The 10,740-nt window shown below is 37.0% G+C and overlaps 1 protein-coding gene across 1 annotated transcript; it reads right to left on the bottom strand.

The window, feature by feature from the left end:
• On the bottom strand, positions 1-5,394 carry LOC110885804 (casein kinase 1-like protein 9). The gene is made up of 14 exons (XM_022133515.2): positions 4,816-5,394; positions 4,698-4,738; positions 3,422-3,491; positions 2,744-2,892; positions 2,552-2,647; positions 2,394-2,464; positions 2,261-2,322; positions 2,052-2,115; positions 1,874-1,958; positions 1,623-1,749; positions 1,474-1,535; positions 1,302-1,365; positions 1,100-1,215; positions 1-426 (listed from the first exon to the last, which is right to left on the bottom strand). Exons 1-14 carry the CDS (start codon positions 4,889-4,891, stop codon positions 169-171), a joined length of 1,341 nt encoding a protein of 446 aa, XP_021989207.1. The 5' UTR covers positions 4,892-5,394; the 3' UTR covers positions 1-168.
• Positions 5,395-10,740: the final 5,346 nt, after the last annotated feature.

Raw genomic sequence — 10,740 nt, 5'->3', positions numbered from 1 at the left:
AGTCCAAAAACACACAAACTCAAGATAATAATAACCATCGTATTTCAAACGTAACATTACAAATAGTATCGATAACCATAATTAGTACACGAGTCATTTGCGACCCGAAATCTCATTAAAAAGATGAAGAGAAAGCCGAAAGAACACAAAAGCTCAAAGCTTTTATGTTTATTTCCTGATTTGGAGAAACTCAAAGCTTCTAAGCGGGTCTTCCCGGCCAACCCTTGTGGCACGACTGAACCCTGACGATTTCGTCTCAGAGCCCATTGGTCTATGAGTAGATGTGCGGGGCCCAATGATTGACACAACCCGGCTTGACGGGCCTTCTGTAGGTTCACCTGATGAGCTTGGTCTGGTTCCCGAGTGACCCGCGTACCTTGACGTGCCTCCGTTTCGAGTTGATCGGACTTTTTCAGAATCAGCTTGCTGTAGATGAGATTTCACGACCCGTTTAATAAATGGGTCGACGTGGGTTATGTTTTATCTCTAACGGGTCGAACAAGAAAAAATTAAAATTACTCTATATCTTAAAATGCATGGTCGGTGGACCATACATTTTAAGATTTACCTCTAACTTTAGATATTTTACACATTTAACCCTCATCTTTTGGTAAGTTACACCTTGACTCTTTAACTTTTTGATAATTGACAACTTTGACCCCCCATTTTTTCTACTTAATAACCCGACAACTCATTTTCTCCAACATTTCAATTCTTTTTGTTAAAATTACTTTTACGACTTCACACGCGAGCATCACGCGTTAATGTCATCATCGTAACGTGTGTAACGAAGTCGAAACACAAGGATGCCGTCGCAACGCGCGGCACGGGTCAAAAATCTAGTAATAGCTTAAATGAAAACAGGCTGAGTTGCCAAAATGTATTTTTAATGCTAAATAATAGGCTCGTTGGCGTAATCGAGCTCGGTATATGAAACTTAGGCTTGATGTCGTTTAATAAATGAGGTCCAAGTTGCGCTCAACCTCGGTTAGGCTCGAGTTGAGTCAAGCTCGACTACCTTACACCCCCTAATTGCTTTTGACCGACGTGTTACGCAACCAGCCCGACCCGACCATTTTCCCCTCTAATATAACCTTACCACTTCCTTTGATGAAGGCAAATCTTCCGAGGTGCGGTGTCGTGTATGTTCGTAACGGCCACCTGTTCCCGGGTTTCTCCTGGGGAACGCGTCTAATGCACGGGAATCCTGTTCACCTGTTTAACGACACGTCGCACATCTATATATGTATATGTGTATCTATATAATACCAATAGTTTAAAACTATAGTTATAAGCAGTACCTGGGCTTCTTCCATGCCTTTCGGCCCCTGTTACAGTATTTAATCCTGCGTTACCGCTAGTATGCTGCAAAAGAACACGAGAGATGATAAAACAACCTTAACGAAAAAATATATGCAGAATAATAATAAAAAAATAAGAAAGAAAAAAGATAATAATACTATATGCACGGACCCGTCCTTTGATCTGAGGATACTTTAATACAGTCCAGTCAAATATATAATCAAACTGATAGCCTGAAAGAATGACATAGAGGGTATATAATATAAGTCGTTATTACGGAAAAATAATGAAAAGAAATAAATGGAAACTGACGGGAGTACCTTCACGAATGAATAAATCGCGGAAAAGCCTCTTCAGGTATGAATAGTCGGGTTTATCCTCGAACCTTAGTGATCGACAATAGTGAAAGTATGATATGAACTCCGATGGATATGATTTACATAATACCTACAAAAACATCGGTCAACGTTAAAACAACCGAATGTGCGCACACCAACATACACGGAGGTGTACGGATACATATGCAACATATACGGATACATGAAAAACGATATATTTGCATTTGCTATACCTCTACCGGAGTCAACACTTTCTTTTCACTAATTCTGTCGTATTTCTGCTTCTTGTTTCCTGCTTTGAGTCCTTGCCAAGGAAGGCTAACGCAAAAGCATGCACCGAATTAAAGAACAGCAAAAATAAAATAAAATTAAAATAAAATAAGTGAAAAAACAACAATTTCATATGCTCACCTTCCTCTTATAAAATACATAAGAATATAACCGAGAGACTCAAGATCATCCCGCCTACTTTGTTCTGCACTTCCACAAAACAATTAACAAATAAATAAATAAATAAATAAATAAATAAATGGATAAATATTAAATATGGAAGCAGAGCTAAAAAACCTGCTTTTATAAGAAGAATAATTAAAAATATTGGAAGTTATAAAACCGCTTACCGACTCCAAGGTGCGTGTTGACACTAGCATAGCGAGCTGTGCCAGTGAGATTCTTGTTTTCCCTATTTTCATATGAATTCACAATTAAAAGAAATGCAAAAGAAAGAACGTTGCGGAAATAAAAGTTACCTACCTATACGGTATGTGTTTATGAGTTTGAAGATCCCTATATTTTTTTGCAAGCCCAAAATCAATCGCGTACACCTATCATGAAAAATAAAAAAATAAAAAAATTACATTACCTTGCACCAAAAGTAAAAATATAAAATACTAAACATTTATGAAAATTACCTGATTAGCCTTGCGACCGAGGCCCATAAGAAAATTGTCAGGCTTTAAGTCACGGTGAAGAAAGCTCCTTGCATGCATGTACTCAACTCTGTTTAACTGCATGATATCATAACATATTAACATAAACCGAAAGTGATTTAAAAGTTGACGTAACTTTTATAGAATAGTGGCCGAGAAGTTAAAAACACTTACCAACTGATCTGCAAGCATTAAGACCGTTTTCAAGGTGAATTTTCGATTGCAATAATTGAAAAGATCTTCGAGGCTCGGTCCAAGAAGGTCAATGACCATTATATTGTACTCTCCGTCAACGCCAAACCACTTGAGGCTTGGTATTCCCGCTTTAGCCACAAGATAAACATATGATTTGATTAATTGGTGAAAGATGACTAGTTGACTCAAATAAATAACCTTCTGAAACTTACATTAATACATATTTATAAATAACTAATATGGGTTATGCTTAATCTATAAAAGGGTCAAATGGGTTACGGGTCTAATGGGTTATAAGGAGCCCAAAGTGTACTTTAATGCATACAACCTCCTAAATCACTTTATTTAAAAAATAATATTATTACTAGGGTAATATAGTTTTCCTATTCATATTAAAAATTATAAAAGTGGGCGAAAAGTGTTCTGGGTCAACCTAACCCGTTTCGACCCGAACTAAAAACCAACCCACGTTGACCAAAATATGTTTTAACATGTTAACCGACCCACCCTTTGACCACCTCTATTAAATCATTTTTTTGTGTTCGGCAAAAAGTAACTATGATCATATAGTCTGTCTATATTTACATGTAAGAAGTAGCAGTAAGAAATAAAGTATTGTGATAGATGTATAAACAAGAGAGAGAGAGAGAGGCTCACTTCCTCCTTGGAGAAGCCGATATATTTTTGATTCATAATGAAGTTGAGGATGCCTCGTCTTGACGGGTTCCTAAAAGGTAAAAATTTATGTGCATGATGCATGATTACAAGGAATAATGGATTTTAATAATCCCAATTATTAGCTGTTGGCCAGTAATGATCCCAACTTCAAAAATAACCAGTGGTGGTCCCATCTGTTTCACATATTGTAAACCATTAACCAATGGACCTTTGTTAACAGAAAAGGAAAAGGGGACAAAAAAAATTAAACTTCTGTTTGTAAAGGTCCATTAGTTTACAATATGTGAAAAAGTGGGACCACCACTGGTTAATTTTGAAGTTGGGACCGTTGCTGGCCAACGACTGATAGTTGGGATTATTAAAATCCATTATTCCTAATTACAAAAGGTAAAAAAATGTGATGTTAGTGTCACGGGCAGGGGGACGGAAATGATAACATCTAATAGAGAAAGTGCTTATAACATGTTCTCAAGAACATGTTCCTATACTGGAGATATGAGTGGCCCGATTTGTTTCTTTTATTATCGTTAGCAAAAAAAAAAATCCAAATCTATATGAACTATGCCTAACTATAACTTTCAAATTTTGAAATGAGAACACATTTAAGTCATCGGTAGTACATGAAGGGATGATGATGAAAGTTTCATATCAACAAGGCAACAATCATCACTCTGTTTGTTTTTTTTTTTTTTTTTTTTTTGGGAACGGCAACTTTCATTAAAACCAAAACTAGCAAGCCGCTAGAACAACAACAAGAAAAGAACTGAATCAACGATTACGAATCGAAGGATATCCACTTTTGCCAGTCTCATCACTCTGTTTGTGACTTCTAATTAGAATAAGTATCAAGAAAGTGGACATAAGTGCATCAACAAGATGAGTATCCATATAGACATATAAATAGAACCATGATTACCACAAAAAATTGTATGAAATATTGAAATGTACCACTATAGTCTTGAACAGAAATGACATTACTGTCCAAATACTATTAGTGAATTATATTTTTACTATTTCCAATTTACTTTTTCACTGGTGTGTCCATTGGAAACCTACCCAATTGTATGCAAGATGAGCAGTTTTTGACAAACAATGACATCATAAATGCAAATTGTAGTTTTTTCTTGCCTTTTTGGCAGAAAAAGGTTAAATTTTTTTATAAAGAAAAAGACAATAATAACTCAAAACTAATCAAAAAAAAAAAAAAAAAAAAAAAAAAGGACCAAAACTCATCAAGAATGAATATGAATAATACCAGTTTAACAGCAACTTCTTCACCACTATGAACATTGACACCTGCAAAAACATACAATACATATTAACAAAAAAGAATTTAAAAAAAAAAATCCCAAATATTAATTAACATAATATACCTAAATAAAGTTCACCAAAGGATCCACTCCCAATTTTCCTTCCAAGCTTAAACTTCCCACCAACAATATTATCCATAATATTATTTCTTCAATCACCTTAATAATAATAATAATAATAACAATAATCCCACCTTAGATCTATACACACCTCAATTAGGGCCTCAAAAAGATCAACCCCATTTCACAATATCATCAAAATTATCCAAATTCAACATCCCCAATTCCAAAACAAGAATATGAACAAACCCTAATCTTGATTCAACAAAAACTGCATAATTATCAATCTTTAGCCATAATTCTTCAATACCCACTTGAATTCAATGCCATTTTCAATATCTAATGGTGAAGAATGCAAAAATTCACCCAATTTCTTCGTCTTTTTTCATTGAGAAGGATAAAGATTGGATTTTTTTTTTGAAATAGTATGATAGAATCATGAAAAATGTAATATTGGAATGAATATAATGTGTGTATGTGTTTAAAGATTGAAGAAATGTGAAGAATTGGGGAGAGAGAGAGATGGGTGAACAAAGAACGATGGATATGTGAGGAGGATGTTGACGAAGAAGAAAAGCAGGCGTCAATATTTTTGCTTTTTTTTTTTTCTTTTGTCTTTTTTTTTCACTTTTCTTTTTTTAACTTTTTTTTTTACTTTTTGTCTCCATAAAAAAAAAAAAAAAAAAAAAAAAAAAATGGCCAAATTAGAAAATCCCTCGTCTCTCTGAATCTTTCAATTTCTATTTCTCCCGTTTTCTATCTCTCTCTTTAGTTTGAACAAAGGTTCTCAAACTCATTGAGATGAGGGTCGATGGAGATAAGCAGGCGGTGTACTGTTACGGCCCTGGTTTAACCCAATTCAAAGATGCTCAATTAAAGCATTTTGTGTCGATCTACACATTAGACCTATGGTATACACATCGGCGAATAGAAGGGTTCGAACTGAAAAACATCGGAGAATCAAGAATATAAATTCAACGGGGGTGCCTGACACTAAATGTGACAATGAGGAAATCTGTTCTTTAACAATCCCTTTCACTTTCTTTAATAAAAAAACCCCCAAAAATCAACCGACAATACCCACATTCTAATGTTACCATGAAACTAACCGACAATTGGATGCAAACTAACCTAAGTATAAATGTTACCATGATGCAACCAATCAAGCAACTCTTTACTCGATGGTCGTAACTTTGGAGACTCATTTAAGCAAACACAAGCAATGGTTACAGAAGAAACCCTATGCTGTATACTAATGCTCTAATAAAGGGAAGCTTACCTGATGTCGGAGACCTGCGGCGAAGGTGAGGGCGAACGGTGGTGCGTAGTGGTTCCGGTGTGGTTGGATAAGACGGCTGAGGGCGTGGTGGTCGGAACCAGCGACGGGGAAGTGGTGATGGAGGTTGGTTGGAGGCGGATGTGTGCGACGGTAAGCCTGGCGTTGGGGTTCAGGACGATGATGGAGGGCGGTGGTGGGAAGGTGTCGATGTGGTGAAGAAGAGGCGAAGAAGAAACTGTGATTGAGGTATTAGGGTTTAGAAGATGATAAGTTGACGCCGTTACCATTAAACTACTGTTTCTCGGTTATGTTATGTTTTAATACATATATATGAATTTTTTGGAGTTAACTTATAGGCCATGAGATATTTTTAACAGTAAACTTCCGTTTTGCTTTCTGTGGTTTGATCACTTTAATGGTTTTGCTCCAAACCTTTAAAAATAGCCATTTTGCTCCTTGATGTTTCGGTTTTTTTGCCAGTTTGCTCCCCGCCTCTAACTCCATCCAAATTGTTTGTGTTTCCATTTTGCTCCCCGCAGGGAGCAAACTGGCAACAAAACCAAAATATCAGGGAGTAAAATGGCTATTTTTAAAGGTTTGGGGCAAGACCGTTAAAATGACCAAACCACAGCGAGCAAAACGGAAGTTTATTCTATTTTTAATTGTCATATTACATGTCTAGTAATTAAACTACTACAAGATATAAATAACTAACTAAATTAATTCTTTTTTATTTTAGATAGAAAACTAACAAAATTTAAAATAGGTAAATACCCAAAATCAAAGAAAATCAGATACACTGTCATCACCATCAGCTTAAATTTTCGAAGCTCTTATTGTACGTCATCAACAATTGTGGTCACACGTGACACACACTCAACAATATCTTTATTATACTTATAAATGAAAATGTGAGTACACTTGGCTGCCCACCCTTTTATTTTAGACAATATATTTTACTCCCTCTTGTTGTCACCTGGCATTTTTTACACATGGCGTGTTTTTTGTTATTTGTTTTCCCCTTCTGCTACTAATCTAATTCTATTCTAATTATTCTCGTGTCCCTTGTGATGAAAAGCCTAACTCGCTGTGGAGCATCCCTCCCCTGCCTTCTCCTATGTTCGCTATTTTCTCTTCTATTCCATTCAACCCTAAATCAATTCTAAGCGTTTGAAGTTTGGATTGATAAATAAAAATTGAAGATTCGTATACAATTAGATTAAATCGCTACATCGCCTCTGTTTTGCAATGACTGATAACACCGCCTCTGACTTCAAACAACTGGTAACACCGTTGTTGTTGATGCAGATTTTGTGTCCGATGCTGTTCAAATAGTTTAGATTTTTTTATGCTGAATTTGTAATAGTTAGTGAAATGGTCTAACGAACGTGTATAGACCCGCTCATTTGAAGTGGTCAAACGAGAGGGTTATTCGTTAGACCTTGTGTGTTTGAAAGACAAGGGGGTGTGGCTATAAATAGCAGCAACCCCAAGTCATTTCCAACACTTGAAGTTTTAGGAGGTTTTAGTCCTCAGAGGGAGAGATCACCACTTGGTCTCTCCCCGGATGTGTACTCCTTTGGTATAGTTCGGTTAGCTTGTTAATCGGACCGATTTGTATTGTTATGTTATCAAATCTATACAAGTAAGTATTTCATCTGTCTCTAATCTTCCCGTCTTTGAACATAAACATGATAATCACGGTTTCGGTCCCGAAACACGGTCCTACAATTGGTATCAGAGCCATGGTACCCGATTTAGTAAATCTAACAGTTTGCTAAATCACATGTGCTCTAGATCTGTGTTTATTGTGATTTTTGTTCAAGATGTAAAAATGGTGAAAATGAAGAAAAACCCAGATCTGGACTGAAATTCGCGGGTCTAGATGAAACAGAACATATACAAGAGTTGGGTTTTATGTTTCACACCTAAATCAACAAGTTTTCATCATCAAATATCATGTTTTTAAGGTTTTTCGTTAAGATCTGCAAGTGAACAGTGGTTGTGTTCTTGAGATGAGTATGGCGGCTGTTGAAGAAACACTAGGGTTTCTTCATATCTATATCGACGAAGAATCTCAGTGAAGAACAATACTCCCAGCGAACAATCAACACCCAACAAAGAATGTCCACTCCACATCGACGAAGCATCATTCCGACGAACAATCATCGACGAAGAACTCTCAAAAGGTTCGTCACTTACTGTCTACACAAAAAAAAAATACATCGACGAAGAACATCTGCGACGAACCTCCACGCATTCTTCGTCATCATCCATCGACGAAGAACCTCAATATGTGAATTACATTCTTCGTCATCATTTCTGACGAAGAACCCTAGAACCCAGTTGATGAAGAACCCTTGTACTCAGTTGACGAAGAACCTGTAACATGTCATCCACAAAGAACATCTTTCACCATTAAAGCTGTTTGCTGAACTCAGTCATGAATAACCTTCGATTCAGCTTGAATATTATCTGCAGATGCCAGAACTATAGAAGACACCTTAAAGTTCAATTCCGAACCGGCGATGGTTGTTGATTTGTCGCCGGAGAAGCTCCGATCAGAACAGTGCTCGGTGGTGTGTGGTGATTGTTAGAGGGGTTACAGTTGTTGGTGATGATTGAAGGTGGATGATGACAAGGATTACGGGTGCTGATTTGTGTATCGTAAACAGAGAGGAGAATTTAGGGGAATGAAATTGGGGTTTTGGGATTGTTGGATGCTGTTCATCGAAGAGAGAGAAAGGGCTTTGGAGTTGTTGATGTTTGGTAAAGAAAAAGGTTTTGGATGTTTGGTAAAGATAATTTGTCTGCTCCTGTTGTTTGTGTATCGAAGAGAGAGACAAAAAGTATTTGGGAAAAATGGAAGATGATGTTGGCAACAGCTGTCCTAATTGTCGACTGAAAAGTAAAGTGCAGCTGGGTTATGTGTACTTGGTTATTTGGGAGTTGGGCTTCTTTAAAACATAGCAATTTGGACCCATTATTCGTGAACAAAGGGTGGTCATTAACCAAAATTTTTCTTTGGGCTCTGATTGCTTGATGATAGCTCTTATGTTTGGGCCTCTTTGAAATTAACTAATTCATTAGTGGGCCTCTAGTGAAAGACTTTAACTAATTCAGTTTGGGCCTCTTGAAAGTTGTTTTGGATCAACTAAATTTGTTACAAGTTCAAATTGGGCCAGGAGTACAAGATTAGTTTTGTTATGGTCTGTATTTAAGAACTTGGATTATTAGAGGTCGGGTATTCGCGGAGTTGAATTGAATCACGCTTCTAAATATCAAGGTCAAAATTCGTACGGGTTTTGGGAGCGCGCGAGATGATGAAGCTTGATGAAAACGATTGATTTATTTTAAAAAATGTGGGGTAGTCACAGTTACCGATGCAAACGTCAAATTTGGTGACTTGACTACTATGGGCCAAAAACCAAGAACAGTATGTTTACTTCCGCACGTCAATGTTTATGATTGTTATAAGTTATTCGTAAATGTTCGAAAGCATTTTGTTTATTGTCATATTCTCGCATTTGGAAACGAACGTATGAACCTGGAATGTCAGTACCGGTCCTAACGAGTTCACAAAGTCTTTGTAGGGATACAAGTCGGATCCTACGGGGTGCTAGGGGAAATTTCTTTATCAACTAGAATATGCAAAGAAGAAAGCATTTTGTTTATTGTCATATTCTCGCATTTGGTAACGAATGAATGAACCTGGAATGTCAATACCGGTCCTAACGAGTTCACAAAGTCTTTGGAGGAATACAAGTCGGATCCTACGGGGTGCTAGGGGACGTTCTTATTCAACTAGAATATGCAAAGAAGAAAGTCGTTTTCGTGATTTTTCGAAAAACCGAGAACATTCAGTGAAGATTGACGATGGTTCCGCTCAATGAAGGGAATTGGTGAACATTTGAAAGTTGCCGACAGTTCCTTTAAAGTGGAAGGAATCTGTTAAGGTTTAGAGATCATACCCAAATAAATGGGGGAATAAAATATGTTGAATTTCTTCGGTAAATTTCTAAACGCAATCACAGGTGGTAGAGTTTGTCTTATGACAGATCAAGACTTGATGCAGTTTTTAAAGAATGGAACCCTTACCAAATGCCGGTTGGAGTATTGGAAGATCAGCGGAAGATCGGTCAATTGATCCTTGTGAGGAAATTGCACAACACCCAACACAGATACGCGTACTTTGAGGGGGAAATATTATACAAGGAGCGTCAAGATACTACTTACCTGGATCATCGGTCAAGGGGGAATTTGTTAACACAGAGAAGATAAATACTTGACTGAAGATCCATTGCAGTTGCATTTTCAGCATTCGACAGCAACGGACAAGGGGGAATTTGTTGATGCATATTTTTGTCCGATGCTGTTCGAATAGCTTAGATTTATTTTATGCTGAATTTGTAATAGTTAGTGAAACGGTCTAATGAACGTGTATAGACCCACTCGTTTGAAGTGGTCAAACGAGAGGGTTATTCGTTAGACCGTGTGTGTTTGAAAGACAAGGGGGTGTGGCTATAAATAGCAACCCTAAGTCATTTTCAACACTTGAAGCTTTAGGAGGTTTTAGACCTCAGAGGGAGAGATCACCGCTTGGTCTCTCCCCGGATGTGTACTCCTATGGTATGGTTCGGTTAGCTTGT

This window comes from Helianthus annuus, chromosome 1, assembly GCF_002127325.2.
Source record: "Helianthus annuus cultivar XRQ/B chromosome 1, HanXRQr2.0-SUNRISE, whole genome shotgun sequence".
Taxonomy (NCBI): domain Eukaryota; kingdom Viridiplantae; phylum Streptophyta; class Magnoliopsida; order Asterales; family Asteraceae; genus Helianthus; species Helianthus annuus.
Note: the sequence above shows the minus strand (reverse complement) of the source record. Positions and strands in the feature narration are given on the sequence as shown.

Coding starts and splice junctions, on each gene's coding strand:
- LOC110885804 (XM_022133515.2), bottom strand. CDS start 4,891: ATGGATAATATTGTTGGTGGGAAGTTTAAGCTTGGAAGGAAAATTGGG. Junction 2,116..2,260: donor CAACACGCACCTTGGAGTCG/GTAAGCGGTTTT, acceptor GTGGAAGTGCAG/AACAAAGTAGGCGGGATGAT. Junction 1,536..1,622: donor CGATTTATTCATTCGTGAAG/GTACTCCCGTCA, acceptor TCATTCTTTCAG/GCTATCAGTTTGATTATATA.